General features: G+C 36.4%; 1 protein-coding gene across 5 annotated transcripts in view; it reads left to right on the forward strand.

Annotated features, from left to right (window-relative positions):
• The window catches only part of NLGN1 (neuroligin 1), a gene marked incomplete at both ends in the record, with an annotated part of 315,851 nt that overhangs the window by 109,418 nt on the left and 188,083 nt on the right, over positions 1 to 18,350 (forward strand). For all 5 annotated transcript variants that reach the window (XM_082486816.1, XM_082486813.1, XM_082486814.1 and 2 more), the window contains one exon: positions 2,209 to 2,361. In XM_082486816.1, coding sequence (XP_082342942.1) covers positions 2,209 to 2,361 — 153 coding nt within the window. The remainder of the gene's footprint in view (positions 1 to 2,208; positions 2,362 to 18,350) is intronic.

Genomic DNA, 18,350 nt, shown 5'->3' on the forward strand with positions numbered 1-18,350 from the left:
TCTCTGTAATCTTTACAAGAATATTAGTAGTAGAAAATAACAGAAGTATGGTATAGACAGAATTTACTCAGAGAATAACTTCTTTATTTGTCAGATTTTACTCATGAATGTGTGCTTCCTTTCTCAGATAAAGGACACCTATTCTTTTCTAAATATGCCAACTTTATTTTCCAGATAAACAGGCCAGTACTACCAACATTTCATTACTGTTCACAGTTGGTGCTCTGTAATTCTATGTAATTTTAATTAAAGAAGAATTCTGAGACAGTCTCCCCCTGTGCTACCACCAAGCATACAATTAACTGTGTACAATTTCTGCTGGGAACAGTCACACAGTGATTTCAGATTAATAATTTATTATTGCTTCCATATTTGTATCAAAAAAAAAAAAAAAGCGTGCACAAATGATCTACTGGAAAGAGTATATGAATTTGAAAAGACTTTTTCCTCGGTGTAGATTTTAAACCTCAGGAGCTCATAATTCTCTCCTATCGACAATGAAGATAAATAATCTCCTTAGCTTTACACACTGAAAATTGCATGTTGGAAAGCCCTTACTATATGCTCGAGTGAGGAAAGCAATACAGGCAATTTCATGCACGACCTTTCATCATCCTTTTGGTCTTGAATAAATGATTGTTCTAGTACTTCCAATATTGAAGATCCAATTTCTGATCTCGACTCTTCTGGCATTTTCTTCAAATTAGAATCAATATCAAAATAATAATAGCAACTGGCTTTCTATAAACAGACACGTGTGGCGATCTTTTTCAGCAAATTCAAAAAGCAGGACTTTTCATGTAACTGCCCTCACCTAGTTGTCTTTGCAGTGCTTCAGAAATGATTCAAACAAATCTACAGAGAGCTTACTTGAAAGCTTCTTCACTAAGATTCCTCCAAATCAAAGGAGTAAACAGTACATCTGAGGTTTCTTCAAACGCTGAAGTGAGTAATCAGAGAAGTCACTCGAATGGTGTCTTAATGACAAAAAATATCTTCAAATCAGGATATGCAGTACAGTTCCTCATTGGGAAGCTTCCATATGCTCTCTTGCTATTGGCTTTCTTGATTTTCAGGGACTATTACGATGGAATATTAGGACTTGGGCAGTGGAAATGACTCAGGCACCTAGTAAATGAGATCAAAATACAACTTAATCTAGATGCAAAAGTTTAAATATACACCTTAGCTGATTTCTTTCCAGTCCAACAGAAAAAAATCTTTTTTAAAAACATATTATCCCATCTCTAACTGTTCCTTTGAATTGCTATTTAAGAAGAACTTTCCTCACAAGGAGCAGTGGTGTTCAGATATTCAAAATTTTATTCTGAGTAGATGCATCAATTTGTAAATAGGACTATTTGGGGGAGAGGAAGGAATAACCAAATCAATGTCTTCATTAAAAAGAAACTCAAGACAACATGCCAATGTCTATTTCTGTTGTCTGGGAGAATGGCAGAGCTTCTAAGATTTAAAATTATCTGCATTCAGTGTTACTTTTGAGAACCTTGCAATTTGTTTGAATCAGGGTGGGGAACAATAAACATTGTTCTGGGCGGCTGTTTTTTCAAATATAACACACAGTCCTTTTCACAATTCAGAAAAATAAAAAGTACCCATGCTCCTTAAATTTCAAGCTACCCATTTGCGATCTAAGTGTTAATCAGCTTCCAAATACTTTTTGAAAACTTGGACTTCAGACTTATCAAAAGACAGCTGTTTATACACCCTTTTTATAAATTATTGATCTTACCGTACTGGAAGCAATCAACGATTTATGTATGAGCAGAAATCTTGTTTATATTAATATGGTGAATTGCCTTTAGCTAAGTGAAGAGAAAGATGGGCTGAGCTTTCAGAAGTGTTTAGACTTTGCCTAAACGAGCTCACACTGATGGTAGTAGACATTTTATGTCAGATTCAGCAGAAGCATAATGAGACCACTGTCCCCTTTCATTTGAGCAAACATGTTACCATTTTCGATTCCTTTCTACTTTTCTGAGGCCAACAAGTGTTTCAAAAATATGAACTAGTTACAAGCAAGCCACAGAGAAACACTTATGCCCACCTGCCCTTTTCCGTTTGTAAAAGATGTTGCTTGAGAAACACTTCAAGAAAAATAACCTCACTAAAAAAAAATTTAAATATTGCATGTATCTTTTTTTCGCTACTTTCTTGAGATAAAATGTGTCTTAATATTTTTTCCAGACATTCGGGACAGTGGGGGACCTAAGCCTGTGATGGTGTATATTCACGGAGGGTCCTACATGGAAGGCACTGGAAATTTATATGATGGCAGTGTTCTAGCAAGTTATGGGAATGTGATAGTCATCACAGTCAACTATCGCCTTGGGGTACTTGGTAAGAAGCTTTCAGCTTTCCATTAATCCCTGCTATCTGCAATGCAATTCATGTTATATTTGAGAATGTATTTAAAAAAAAAAAAAACAAACAACAAAAAAACCCACAAAAAAACCCAACAAGTAAAAAGAACAGCAACAACTTTTTTTGTTTTCTTTGTCAAATAAAAGGGTTGTTTTCTGGGGATGAGATATTATGGCATCACGAGTATTACCTGGAAGAACCTACTGTCGTGCTTTTAGTGGTATGAAACGGGTGTTCCCATTGCTGAGCTGTTCAGACAGAAGAATTCTTTTTTTTTTTTCTGTGAATAAAGGTGATGCTTTGCTTCATAGACAGGTAAATTAGATTTCTTTAAAAAAATGTTGTCATAAACAATAGGGTTTTCTGTTGGAAGAAAGAGACTAAGTTTTGATTACCATGATTTTTTGATACTTTGAAAAAGCTAAGGAGGTTATGAAAACATTATTTAATATGAGCTGTACTACTCACCTCTTTGTTTTAGCTTCATTGTGGTTTTGAAAAGTGTTACAGGTATAGTTCACATATATCCAGTATTTCTTTTCTATGCCAAATTAGAGAGCGAAAAGAGTTACTTTTGACTGTTTTAAATACAGCGAATAGGATAGGCTGATGCTGTTGATGGGCTTGTGTGGTATTCCTCTGGTAAGTTGCATTTCTAAAAAATTAGACTTTGCTATTTGTTCAGCGTAGTCAATGATACAAGTTTGCCAGCTCTTGAGACAATATGATTGCTGTTTTTTTTTTTTTTTTTCTTCTGCGTATTCTAAGGAAATGTTGCATGCTAAGACTCCTAAAAGCAGGAGTTCGGTTCTGGGGTGTTATGGAGGTTAGTACGGTAATTTCAGAATATACGCAGGTATAAGTGTATTCTCTGTAACATCTGAGTGGCGTGATAAGCCAGGAGTCATTCACAGCAATGCGTTGGTTCTGAAGACCAGTCAGCTTTACTTTCAATTTCTGGGCGTTAGTGATGTCTGCTGCTCTGGTTTTCTTTTGTGTGGTCATTTTATTTCATCGTTGTTCTGTTTCTTTGTTCTTTGAATTTGGTCTGAACAATCCCCAAATTCATTAGTTCTGGTTTGCTCATCTGGGTAATTTTCTTCCGACAGCTTAATTTTTGTTAAAAATTTGCCACCTGAATACACTTTCATTTTGGGGGGAGGGAATGGATTTTGACTTTAGGTTTTGAAACGTCTACTACAGTTGTGTTTTACAAGGGACTGAATAATTTCCAGAAAGATCATAAATATTTTTTGCTGGTTTTATCTCCTTAGTATCCAGTTGGAAGTTTCATTTGTGACGTACTTCTTTAAGCAATGAAATTCTGATATTTTGTATGTTTTCCTCCCTCCTCCTGTCTTCCAATTTATATAGTGACTTCAAGTCCTTGGGCATATATTAGTGCAGCAGTTAATAATCTGTAATCTGTGCCTCTAATCAACATTTTATTTTTACACCAGTGCTCTCGTCTTTGATGTTTCAAACAACATTTATCTATATTATATGCCAGTAGGGTATTCTGTCCAGTAATACAGTATCTGTTATCTGAAGGCACTGTTTGTTTTTGTAAATTATTTAGTCTAATTGCTAAATCACTTGTAGTCGCAGAGTTTGAAAGTGCTAGTTGCTTGAAAGATGAAAATTAATTCACCTTCATTGATGGTAATGGCTTTTCCACTTGTAATTTAACACTGATCCCTGAGATAACCCACTGCTAACATCTTACTGAGCTTCGGAGGATTTCATTTGTGTTCATGATTTTGTGGTTCTTTGGACTTTGTAGTCTTTACAGATCCTCAAGAGGCAGGGAGCTAATTTTCTTTTAAGTGGGACCTATTACAGTAACATCTCTAAAACTCACAGTAGAATCCAGTGATTGGTATGAATACTTGGAATTACCTTCAAACTAACTAAAAATAACCCTGTATTGGGCTTGCAGGGTTTTCTTAGTAGAGTAAATGCACCTGTTAACTATATGTAGCAGTCGTTCATATATTTTGTGTCCGGTACAATGCCTATCTGTCACATATTAAATAACGATGACATATCACTAAATAGGTACTGTAGAAACACCCTAGTAATCAAAAAAGAAAATTTGCACAGTTTTCATTTTTTCTGCCTTTCTTGATATTTCCTGGTTTTGAGATAGCCTCAGAGTAGAACTTTTGCATAATCGTAGTAGATACCAACTTTTACTTTTGCTGTTTTGTTCATCTCTGTACAGCAGAATGTTACCCTTTGTAGTCACATTGAGTAAGATATGGTTTTACAAACACGTAGCTGTCGAATTCTCAGCTTCCCTTATCTGATCACATCCCGGAAGGTGAGAGGTTCAGCTTCACGGTCCATTGCCTGTGGGACCCCCAGATCTCACTTCACCACGATGTAAAATGCCTGGCTGTACAGGGAGAGGTAATATGGGATGTGGGTTTTTTTCCACATGAGAAGATGTAGGGACAAAATAATGTCTGTGTTCTCACTTTTGTATGACCTTCGTTGGTCTGGGTTTCTTGAATCAGTCTTCGTGGATATATATCTTAACACAGACAATCTGTGTGTGTCTTAGGTGTTCTGCTCTTGTTTCACCAAGATTCGCCCTGTGACATTTCTTAACAAGAAAGCTGGTTAAATGGATGTTTAGAGCTGCAAGAGCAACATTAGTGATGGGAAGGGAGGATATGCTGTGATATTAGATTCCTTACAGTACTATTAAGTCCAGATTAGAGCGCTTTTGGTGCAGTTCAGGTTATTTTTCTGTTTATTCTTAGTTGAGACAATCTTTGTCCTATAGACCAATCTGCTCGAGGACCTGCATTTTGTGAAGATGCAAAATTTGCTTCTAAATAAAATGTTAGAAAGCACTTGAAAATGGAATCCATTTGGTAAAGAGAAAACAACGATAAAAATTAAAGAAGTATGGAGCAAGTGCATTTGAAAACCAGACAAAAACCCAGTGAGTTCCCTGTCCCGATTTTGTCTTTGAAACGTCTGAGACTGAAAGCCTGTTTGAATCTTTCCCTAGATAAAGATAAGATGGAAGAGAGAACTGTTTGCCCTGGAAAATCAGGGACTACTGAATAAGAAGCCACTGGAAACAGACTATTTATATCTTCCTTAAGTTCTCTTCAAATGCAAGTCTTGTGCAAGCAATCGCGTCTAGTGAGGAATGCTGCACGAGTAGCCTAATGCCATTGAAGGACAGCATAGGAGTCAGTGCAGATATATGTTTATGGCTTGTTTGGAGGAAAGGACAGCTATGAAGACAAATTTCGGTTTTGAACTCAACTAATTTGAGACTTCAAATGTTTACTTAAAATATCTCCAACTAGTATAAAGGCAGGAGCTTTCTATTTAAATTTCGTAAAAGAAACGTAAAAGTATTATAAAAGGGGTCTAGTTAACATCCAGAAAAGATCACGACAGACAGATTTAATACCTCCAGTGCTGTTTTCCGTACTCTTTCTTATGAAAGATTTATTTAGAAAAGGAGAATGCTTTGGGTCAGCATTGGCTGCTACCCCTTTTGCTCTTAAGAGGGCAGAGAAAGGAGAGAGCTGGTTTATGCTTAATGCGTACTCATTTCTTCATTTTATTAATTTATACTTCTTGCTCTTGATTATCTTTTAACCACAGGACTTTAATAGAACTGAAAGAAACATTTTTAATGCAGCTCACAAACTGAAATGGGGGATGGCAGAATGATTCACAGGAATCTCTAGGTTAAGCACTGCTTTAAATTTCCCATTTTCTCCTCTTAAAGAGGCAGTGGTTTTCCCTACGGAAACAGTAAATTGTCATTCCAAAGGTCTGGGTTAAAAGGTGGTAATAAGTAAATAATAAGGAAAAATTATGTGTATTTTGTATTTTCTATTTCGCATCCTAAATGTCTGTATTGGGAAGGCAAACACTGTGTAACTGTAAGATCTTAATGTATGCCAAAATGGAAGGACACCCATAAGTGAGATTGTCTTGGTTACCCTTTCTTTAATTCTAAGCGATTTTCCCTTTTGAGGAATGGTACTGTTAATGCTGAAAGTAAAGTCACTGCAGCACACTGTTTGAAAGACACGGTATCCTTCTTCTTACTAGTACGTTGTTTCCCAAATAACTTTACTGAAATCAATGGGGCTCGTAAGTACAGTGCTTCCTCTTATGGCAGAGCCTCGTTGCCCATAGTTAAAAATGATACAATGAGGATAAAGGGCACTGGAAAATTGCTACTCGTGCACGGAGCTGCGTCTCAGAAAAGCTATTCTTAGGTCTGTTGTGTTTTCCAGCCCAAACCTCAATTTTTCAGTAGTGTGTTGTGTCAGCTGGCTATGTTGGGCTGCGGCATTCATGTAAAATAAAAGTCAGTACAGTGAAAGAAAACAGAACAAAACAAAAACACTGTCGCAAAAGCCCTTTCCTGCTTATGTTAGTGACTGTTAGAGCTTTATGGAGGATGTAGCGACAGAGGATGAGTCTTATTATGCCTTAACATGTTTTGTTGCTGTGTGTCTGAATGCTTTGGGAAAAGACATTAGGTTTGAAGGTACATATTGCTTCTATGCAGAATCATGCCAACCGACAATATCTTATTGGCTAAAGAGGTATGTGAAATATAAGGATACAGCCCCGCAGTAACCGTTGGGCAATCTGTGCCAAGCCCAGCATCTCTACCGTTACCCGTCTTTCTTTTCAGCGAGACATTGCACATTCCCAACAGGCAAAAAATAACGCACAACCTTTCCTTTCTGAGTAAGTTTATGCACATGAGTTTGTTCCTATTGCTATAGTAATTCCAGAATGTAGTTTAGTGAACCTTTTCATGGGATGAAGAATTATCTAGTTGACCATTTGCAGGATTGAACACAGAGATGAGAATATATTGCAATGAAATCTAATTCAGAACAACTTGGAAGTACCTGCCTATTTCGGGAGTCTAATTCCATTGTGATTGACTAGAAGGTACGGTCTTGTCTTGCTTTGATATTTTTCTCTTTCTAAATAGAATAACATACTGTATTTTTTTTTTCAGTGCTTTCAAATTAGATCTGGGCTTTTTTTCAGTCTTAATGTAATTTGTCAAACTGATAGATCCTTATTTTGGAGATTATTTACTTTGTATTATTCCCATCACATAGTTTGGGAGTTTTCTTGCTACCTTTCTCTTCTCTTTATTTTGAAATCATGGCAATAGTACTGAAAATATTAAACAGAGGATAACTTGCAAATATGCTTCAAAATCATATCTAAAATTTAGACATAACCTTTTCAAAAATTGCTTCATGTCAGATTAAAGAAAACTTTAGTCAACTTTCTGAAGATAATGTGATGAATTAGTGTCCTGTGTCACTTGAGCATTTTTGCATACCTTTGTCATTTTCCTATTGTGCAGGCTAGGGAGTTGTCTTTCCTCCTGAAAATAATCCTCTTCACTTTAGTAAAAGTAAGGATCACCCACTCATGGCACTGTGACTGTTCAGTGAAAGTAAGAGTGGAATAAGAAAGTTTATGTTAGTTAGATATCAGAGATAAAAAACGTAGCAAGATTCTTTTTCCTACATTGGTTGGACTGTGGGGTTTTCTTTTATAGTTCACAATTTAATATCCAGTAAAACTGGGAAAATGTTTGATCATTAGCGACAGTGACGAGCACATCCATTATCTTTTTATGAAACCTTAAAGGTACTGTCAGGAGATGGCATTTTATTCCAGCTTTGCTGTACCACCAAAGGGTCTCTGATGAGCCTTTTTTCTATTATCCATTTCCTATCACGTTTGAGTAAAAATGATAGATGAACAAAAGATTATATATTATTGCCTAATTAAAAGTACATTATATTGAAAGTAAAGATGGGAAATTAATAGCAAAACACATCAAAACGTGCAGTCAAAAATAATTCATTTAAGTTTTCTGAATTGGAAGAACATGCAGAGAATGTTAATTCATAAACACTTTTAGGGACCCTTGGCAGCTTCATAACAAGTCTCCTTTAGATATATGAATATTTGGTTGCTTATAAATGAAATGTTAACATTTTCGGGTTACGCAGTAGGGAAAGCATTCCCCTTATCTGATCCCGCCTCAGCCTTGGGCATCACTGTTTCTCGGTATGAAGCACTCCAAATGAATTTGATGCTAGATAAATAGAAGAGGTTAAGACAGAAAGTGTACTGCAGTTATCTGTTCCTTCTCATGGCATATTTCACAAGGTTTCATTTACACATACTTAGAATTCTAAAAATGTATTAGACAATTCTTATTTAATATAGTAGGTAACCTCAGGTCAGCCCCGTTTGCAGAAGGCCCAAGCACAGCTCATCTAGATTTACAGTGTCCTAATTTCGTAGGTCCATTAATAGAATTAGCATTCAGATCTCAAACCTGCTGTAATTAATGACATTTTTGTAGCTTTTTTTTGTGAGCTAGTACCAGCCAAAGGGAGTCATGTACGCAGTGAAGCAGAGAAAGGAAGATTGCCACACTTGAATCTGTACCATCAAAATGACAAAATGGACTTGCGGTAAACAATAGGTTATTGACTAGATATGTTTAAAGGGTCAACTGCAGTGCACAGCCGGCAAGATATTTATGAAATGGGAACCCTGAATATATAGTGCACTTTTAAAATGAACCGTTTCTTTTCTATTTGTGCTTTTTCTAGCACAGCAAATTGACGTTATCCATCTGCTTGGATAGACGGATACACACCCGCTTCTCTGTTTTTTAGGGCACAAAGACGTCATTTTGTTTGCCATTGAATAGGTTTCTGTCTTGGTACAGGTACATTTTAAATAACAGGTTTATTCTAACATTTGTCACAACACTTCTTTTTTGGTAAACAGAAAAATAACAAATAACAAACTTTAAAACTATTCATTTTGGCATAAGAGCAGTTTGTGTCATTTCTGTCAAGAGAAATTACTTTTTGGTAAGATTAATACCCTTGATCAATATTTAATCATATAATAAAAGTATTCCGGTTTTTCCAAATAGCAGATTTATCTTTGAGAGCATAATAAACTTCAACTTGATAATATTTGCAAAATAGGAAAGAAAAAGTGTTCACTGAAGACAAATTATGGACATCTTACTGCCTCAGAAAAAAGCATCAAAATCTTCGACCCTGTTCTCCTACAGGAAGTTATTTGTAATTTTTATGATCTAGCTGTGGGTAGCTACCTTCACTTTCCTCTAAGTAATGTCTGCCCGAATTACCCTTACACCATCACTGATCCCTGTTCAAAACCTCTTATCTGCAGTGTTACAAATGTTTCAGGTTTACAAAATAACTTCTATTATACACTGTACACTGTCCTAAGCCTTTGGCTGTCCTGTGCTGGGAAGCCTGTCAGGAAGCCAGATTTCACCTCATCCTTAGAAGCGAACAGAATTTAGGCTGCTCTGCGTTTCCCACAATGCCAAACTTCCCAGTAAAGGATCTGCCTTGACTGCAAACCAAGAGGTGGGCATAAATTAGGATTTTTGTGCAATCTGTATCTCGCTGCACGGCGTTCCGACACTGAAATAATCCTCCGAGTTTCCAACATTCCGTTTTTCAACTGAGACAGGGAGACATTAAGAAACACGCTGCAGCTCAGCATCTGGGTTAGATCTGTGCCCAGTCTTGGTGGGTCAGTCACTCTTCACTCCTGAGCTTCACAGTGCTATAATATATGCGCAGAAAAAAGGCAAATGAAGATTCTTTTGACACTTCTGATATAGAAGTAGCAGGACAAGTAGACAGCATACTTCTGAATTGCCGGTTCACTGCATTTAATTACATGTATTAAAATAGTCCCAAGTTTTCTGAAGCTTAAATGAAGCACTTCCGTATACTGTGGGATTTTGGAAGCAATAGATAACTTGACAGGGATTTCCATTGCAAATGTTGCTCTCATTTTTCACACATTTGAAATGCATAAAAATTGCTCAAGTTTTATGTTTTTTTCGTGTGCAAATTAGTTTACATATATAGGTACTAGCTCAAATACTGTTCTGATACTTCTTGGATGTAATACCTTGTGATACTTTTGAATCAATTGAACAAGGTTTGTATTTTAAGGTTGTAACAGCACTTTTTTAATGGTTCTAAAGAGTAATGTGAACGATAGATCGAGGACCAAAACTCTCTTGGCAGCAGTACTTGCAAGAAAGGGTCCTAAATTTTTTCTTCTCTTTAATGGGTAATCCATGTGTAAATGCCTGCCTTAGCCAACGTAGGAAATTCTACAGTAGAATGTAGCAATTTGCGTTACTTTCCAATGGAGAGTATATAGAAGACTGCATGGTTTGATATACTGATTTCTCACATCCCACGATGTACTGGCGAATAAATATTATTTTGGTGCAAACTGAACTGGAATACATTACTACATGAAAAACTGCTAGGTGAAGGCCCGTGAAAGGCCAGAGGAAATGATGGATATTGGTTAACATCCCTTATTAAGCAGAGTATGAAAATTGCCTTCCAACAAATATATATTATAGATACCAACGTAGTTGTAGAAGTGTTTTGAGTATCTCGTGTTGTATATATTGCAAGCTAAATATATTGTTGAAAAAAGAAAGATTACTTATATATCTTAGTTCAGTATTTGATATATCATCTCCCTGTTTCAGGGCATTTATTGTTGCTCAAAATAAGAAGAAAGACAGAGATAAAACTTACCGAGGCTTTTCATGGTTTGGCAGTAATTTTTCACTCTTTTTGTGTCACGTTTCTAATGAAATTGGCTCAAAAAAAGGTGACCAGACTTTCTCCAAGACACTCGCTACACATTCAGGAGCTCTACTGATTTTAAAAATTATTTTTGCTATATTTTTCTGTCAGCTCTTGAATGTTTGATTTTATGAAATCTCTGACATTCATTATAATTTGTTCATCTTCTCAACACTTTCCACCAGGATTGCAGTTGAAGGATCTTACTTTGCCATAGGTACGCTGAAAAAAATCTTTACTTTTTTATTTATTTTATTAACTGATAATGAAGTGTTCATTACAGAAGTACAAAATATAAAGAGAAAAGAGGCATAGTGCCATACAGCTCCAAATGATTTAAAAATGAAAAGGCAAATATTTCCCTAACCTGTTTTGCTTACTTAGGTTCTAATATCTCATCGGTTTGGTAAGCACTTTTTTGTATCATCTCACAGATTTCAACAGGAAACATGCGGGTGAATTAATTTCTTCTAAGAAAAGGTTTGTGTCCGTCTCTACTTGTGGGTGTAATTTATTGCACGCTACTTGATTTGCTTCTATGACTGAAATGGTCCTTGCAACTTTAGCAAAATACTCTAGCTCAACTGAAAATGATTTTGCAGTTCATCTGTAAGGCTTTATGAAAGCAGTGAGACACGGTAGGGTGTGCTTTACAGAGCCGTTAATGCATGCCCCGTGTGTGTTGTGAGGCATGAGGCCAAAGGCCATGTGCTTTCAGCTACCCATGAACCATATTAATGACCCTGTAAAATACACTCCTGAGCGTCCTAATGCTGTTATAATTACTCATTTCATTATTACATGCCTCTTGAAAAAAATTCTCTAAATGTTTTCCTTTCGTTTTTATATGGTCCTTAACTAGGAAGGCTAATTTATGGTAGACTGAAAGGGAAATGTTCACAATAGAAGGAGTATTAACTTTCTTTTCACCATTTCTTTCTGATAAGGTAAAATTTTCTCTTTTAACACTTTATGAGCTTGCACATCCTGCATGTTCAAAGCTTACAAAGCATTTCATTGTTATGTTTCTCCTGTCGTAATTAATAACTGTTTGGAGGCACATGGCTTAGATTTTGTTTCTCGTCAGGTTCTTGAATTTATATTTGAAAGATAACTTAAAATAGACATGTACTCATTATTTCATATACTTTCTTTCTAATAGAAAAGAATTCACTTGGCATCTACCTTGCTAATATAGATCTTTTCTAACGTGGGTTTCTGCCAGCTGAAGATGTGATTTAAAAATGTTACTGATAAATAACAAGATACTACCTGCATTTTCCAGCAACCACAACATTCAACATCTGCATAGTGCCCGAATTCCATCTTTGCGTTTTTCTCTAAGTTAAATGTTATGGAAGTGCTGATCACAATTTGAAATTCAAGGTTACATTCTTAAATAGCTTTAAAATGATGCATACATTTCCTTTCCTTTCCCCTCCATAAGCACACAATGTTGCTTTTTCATCCTTTGAAAGTTCTATATAGTTTTTGGCTGGTTTCTTTTTATAAATATTTCATAGGTAGCGTTTTGATCTCTGGTTCAAATGCAGTCACGGCAGCAGATGTTTTTGTTGATAAGTTTCTTTTGAAAGTACTGTGTGCAAACAAATTTACAAACAGGAGTATATCCAGTAGGTGTAGTGGAACAGATAATTTTGAAAAAGTGTTATCAAGAATAATGGTCAGGTTTAACCTTTTCTTTCTTCAGACATACAAAATATAAAAACACTTGGCTGTAGCATATCAAAGGTGCAGCTGAGGGTCAGAAAAAGTCTGGATAATGTTAAGGATGTGGATAAAAGTCCTCCTCTTGCAGACGATGTTGTCTTGTAACCACCTCCAGTTCCAGATTACTGTACAGCCCTGCTGCAAAACAGTTGCAAGCAGCTGACATCAGGAATAATCAGCTTTGCTAGAAACTTATCTGTTTTTACTTGTACCAACCACAAATAGGAAATATTATGTGTTTTGTGCTGAAGAATCAGTGATTACAACATGTTGCATCCGTAGGAGAAGCACTTTGTGCAGTGCCTCTGAAAGGAGATGGAGATTCTGTTTCTGCTACCTACAGCACCAAAGAAAACTGGGTCTATGTATTTGTTTTCCTCTGTTATTCCCGTTCTTGTAAGCGCCTTTGTGGCTCACCACTGTTGAAGTCTTCACAGTGTTCCAGAATGACTCTGGACAAATTTTCAGTACTGCACTAGTAGTATGTGGGTCTTTCTCTGGTCTTATATGATTCTCTTGCAACACTCCAACAGAATAATTTTGAAAAATGAGTGCAAGCAGGTGGGTTTCCCATTAAAGATTGAATGCTGGCATTTAGATGATGGAAATAGACAAACCAAGCTCCTTTGTCTGACGCTTCAGAGGAGAGCTTTTGTCATGAGACTGCACTTTTCATCTACAGAAGTGCTTAGTCAGTCTTTCGATGCTAAAACTTTTGAGTCCTTTAAAAGCTTTTTCCATCACATTCTCTGTGGTTCCTCAGTGTATCCTCCCTGGAGATCTGCACAAGTTAGGGAAAGATAATCAATCTCACTCTGAAAGAAACAGAATTACTTGTGACGATCAATGCGCGCTAATAGTTACTTGTTAAAGTCATCCTGCAAAGTTGCAGAACCCAGCAGAAACATATTCAGAGCGCGGTTCTTAACTTCTGCCTGCCAAGTAAGCAATATGCAAGAAGCCAAAAGAAATGAAAACAAGCATGTGAAGGAATTTGGTTTTCACTAGCTTCAGTTTAAGTTTGTATAGAATGAGGAAATTTTTTCCAAAAAATAGAGCCAGACTCTTCTTAGTGGTATCTAGCAAAAGGACAAGCAGCACCGGGCACCAAATATACAGGAAATTCCAGTACGAAAAAACCTTGTTTACTCTGAGGGTGGTGAAACGCTGGAACAGGTTGCCCAGAGAGGTTGTGGAGTCTCTACTGTGTGGAGATATTCAAACTCCACCTGGACGTGGTCCTGAGTAACTGGCTATAGTTGACCCTGATTTAAGCAGGGGAGGTGGTGGACCAGAGCTCCAGAGGTCCCTGCTACCTTGAGGCTGTGATTCTGTGATCTTGAGGCATAGCAGTGGGATGCCGAGTACTAAGAGGCGGCAAATTAATTGTTCTCTAGATGTCTACCTGATCTTTTTAGCTCCTGATTATCTTTGTAAACCTTGTCTCCGCATAGGCTGGACTCTCATGAAAATTAATTAGCCCATTATCGTTGTCTTAGGCAAAAAATATGCTTTTCTGTAAAGCAATAACCACAGTACTAGCTTTTTTTGACGTGAGTACATGTATCATCTGCTTTGACTTGCTATGGTTTCAGACTGTGGCTCACAGGCACAGAAAGGATTACTTGTTCTACCGTCCTAATGGAGTAAACCAGTGCTTGTTTTGACAATCTGGCAGTGAGAGATAATGATCTGTCTCCTGCAAACTTTACAGTGGCTTATGCCCAAAGCAGAGATGCCGAACCGTTTTCACGCTTAAGCTAAGCCTTTCAAGCTCTTCTGGTGAACCTTGGACTTACCCTAGTATTACCCAGAAATTAAGTATAGGGGAGGTGAAGAATCACGTGGTCGTAGGTTTAGATCAAGTGAAGACTTATGCTGTAGCTTTTTCAGTTGGAGTTCAAGTTTTCTGGAGAGGAGGTCCTGATTTTGAGGAGCCCTAAAGACTGCCTGCAAGTTCTAAGTGAGTGGAAGACTACTTTTTCCCTCCCTTCGTTGCCTGTTTTTTCTCTCAGAAAGGATCCAGTGTAAGCTGTACCTATACCCGTGAAATGTTGGCTTGTTCTAGTTTGATGCCAATTATTTAGGTTCAGCCTACCAACCACTGACCTATATGGCATCCTATTTTTTTTTCCTTTGTTTTCATCATGCCAGGCTGTTTCCTCTGCGCTGTCACTCATCTCCCTGTTCCTTTTCCACACAATTTGGCAATTCCTGAGCACGTATTTTTTCCACATCTCTTGACACATATTGAAAAATCGTATGTTGATGAAGACCAATTTCTTAACTAAAAGCTGCCTACGCCATGGGTGAATACATCGCTTAGGGTACATTAGTGAAATTCTAAAACCTTACTTTTTGGAAGCTGATCATACACTAAAAGCAGCAAAAGGAAAAAAAAAATTAAATTGCCAATTACAGCTAATAGCTTTCTGCAATTGACATGTATAAAGCAGATTGAAGGTACTTTTAATAGCAGCTTCTCGGTAAATGCAAGTAGTGAAATGCTTTGGAATGAAGCAGTTGCAAAAAGCAGGTTAAATGTCCCATGCTTAACAACTTGCAGTATCTAGAAGGCTGTTTCAAAGACATCTTTGGGGATTTCTCTGTAAGAATACAACTGATAAATGGTTTTGTTTTGTTTTCCCTTGAGACAGTTTACATGTATCTGATATTATATTCTGCATTTCCTAAAAAAAAAAATCCTGCTAAAATAATGTTAGTTTTACAAGAATATGAAAAGAATATGAAACCAATGCCTAGTGATAAACCTCATTATTTCATTAAATCTTTTCATCGATACCAGCTTTTTAATGTACATATTGCTAAGGTGAATCAAAAAAATTGAAGTACGTTTTTTCTGAAAGCAGAAAATGTATTTTGTATATTACGTCACTCATTTTCCAAAAGGAATATCGTAGTAGTTTTAAAGACAGAAGAATGTCAAGAAAAGCAAAGAACTAATAATATGTTAATACTATGATGAGTTAAGAAATAAAGGCCGCTCACCAAAACAGGGCTTTCTGAACCTTTTTTTTGTATTTGTATTTTTCGGTACTGTGTAAAGCACATTAAGTACAGATGAAAGGTTAAGAGTGTAACAAACAAAGACTGGAATGTGATTTTGATGGGTAAGCTGCACTTTGATCTTCAGACTATAAAACACTGCTACCTGGGTCAGCACTAAGACTTGACAGGACAAACAATCAGTTGTTTGCTGCAGTATAAAATTCAAAATTCCTTATTTTATGCCATGCTAGCAAACATTCTTGTGGCACATCAAAGGAAGGAAAGGGAGAACGTAGGTGTTTTAGCATTTTGTGTCGTTTAGAGCAACTTTAAACATATGTTTATTAAATATTTTCTTAAAAGTACTATGATCATTAACACATAGCGCTATAGAAATGGTTTATATCAAATACCGAACAGCACTGATGATCTTGAAAATACTAATAATATAGGTAATTACTTAAAACCAAGAATGAAATTGTAGGTTACGTGATAGTTTTAAAAAAAAAGTTCAATGCTTCTTTTAATTCAGTTAGACAAGATTACATTTCCTACTATACCCAACTGTTCTCCTATGTTACAATTTCCATTTCCTCCTACTTGTTCTTCCCTTTGGAAAGATGTCTACTTCTTTTTACGTTTCTTAGTCTCACTTCCACTTTCCAAACACAATCAACCGTGCTCCCAGATCTGAAGCTGTGCCGTTTGCGCATTGCTCCTTGCTGAGGGCAACGCTCATCCAGCGCTCTTCAACGTACAGCGCATTGTCACATTCTGGATGATGTGGGTAACCTCGACATCTAATAACACCTGAGTAAAAGCTTTCAATGATTTCTTATCGCTAATTTTTTCACTTGCTTACAACGGTACAACTCCAAAGAGGTGTCAGTGACAGTACCATAGTTTCACATCAGTCTGAAGCGAGAGGACGATTTGAGAGCAAAGGAAAACGATCTCAAGAGCATAATAAACAGAAAGAGTACAGTAGAAAATCTAGACCCTTTAAAAAAACATGTTTGATGTTTTCTTTCTTTCTTTACCCCTGGTCTTTGTTGCTAAAATAGTTTTTGTGATTTTATAACCACCCATTATTTCTGTTGTTCCTGATTAACTATAAATATGAGTAGTTCTACTGATTGCAGTTAGATTGCTTGCACGTATAAAATTAACATATAATACATGTTCATAGAATCTGAGTCTTGGAGAATACAATGAAGAAAATAGAGTTTGTTCTTAAGGGAATTGGAAAAATAAGTATTTTTTCCCCTTTGAATATCAGTGCAGAATAAGTGTGATTTCAACTTGACCACATTTCTTTTATGTATCAATTGTAAAATAAATATTCTGAAGATACTTATTGGAAAATTAATTTCCTGTTCTTGACTATCTTAATAAAGCCTTTGTAGTATATTGCTGGATCACAGTGGTGAAAATGGTCTATTTGTAAAGAAAAAGAATTTTTTTCAGTTAAAACTACACCCATACTGACTTTTTTTTATGTACAAGATAGTTGCAAGACTATCACGTACTATGAATAGATATATCACAAATGCATAGATTGCTTTTAAAAGTGTGATCGTATCTTTTAATCATGGCCTTGATTCTAGCAAATTTCAGGCAATAAAAAAACTCATTAATTTTAATTGTTTTGGATCAAGCCCTGTATTTATAATGTATTGTAACTGTGCACTGCATTCATGACATCTGGCAGTATAATTCTCGATCATAGGGAAAGCACTAGATTATATTTATTGGTGCAAAATTATCCATGAGACAATGCCCAGTCAAGAACAAAAAGCTATTCAGAGGATTCCTTCATCAACAATTAGAAAATTAAGTCAGAATGTGTATTTATTTATATTTATTTAAAAGTTTCATTGCTCCCGTCATGGTGATATCCACCTAAAGTTGATGCAAGCTGTTGTTACCGACGGAACAACTCCATCTCAATCTGTTAGAGGTTGAAGGATATGCATATTTATTCCGTAACTTTTTTTTTCTCCAGCGATTGCCACCACTGAAAATTTGGCTAGCAGGAAAGAACTGACGCACCATAAGTTGGAGCTGGCATGTTGTGTAACAACACTGTGATACGCCGTTTTGGGTTGTTTTATCTGAAAAAGAGATTTTTAGTGCCCTTTACAATTGTTTCTCAGCAGAAGAGACAATACTGGAAATACACAGATTGTTAAAACTACAGTAGATTACACAAATGCCACTGCATATTATTTATCTATTTGTTAATTATACCTGACCGATTCATTAATGACTTTCTCTTTGCTTCATTACAGAGAGAGAGAGAGAGAGAGATGGGGCTTATGACTCTGAGACTTCCAATACTCTAGCTGCGTCCAGTCCAAATATTTGGTTTCTGGGATGCAACAGGCAGATTAATCTAACGTATCTCATTCCACACTTTCACCTTGATCACATTTGTTTTGTTTCTCAGCCAGTGAACATGGGCCTCGCTGCCTGCCGGTACACAGCTGAGTGGAAACCATGAGGGGAAAGATTATT

Source organism: Vanellus vanellus, assembly GCF_965231255.1.
Source record: "Vanellus vanellus genome assembly, chromosome: 8".
NCBI lineage: Eukaryota > Metazoa > Chordata > Aves > Charadriiformes > Charadriidae > Vanellus > Vanellus vanellus.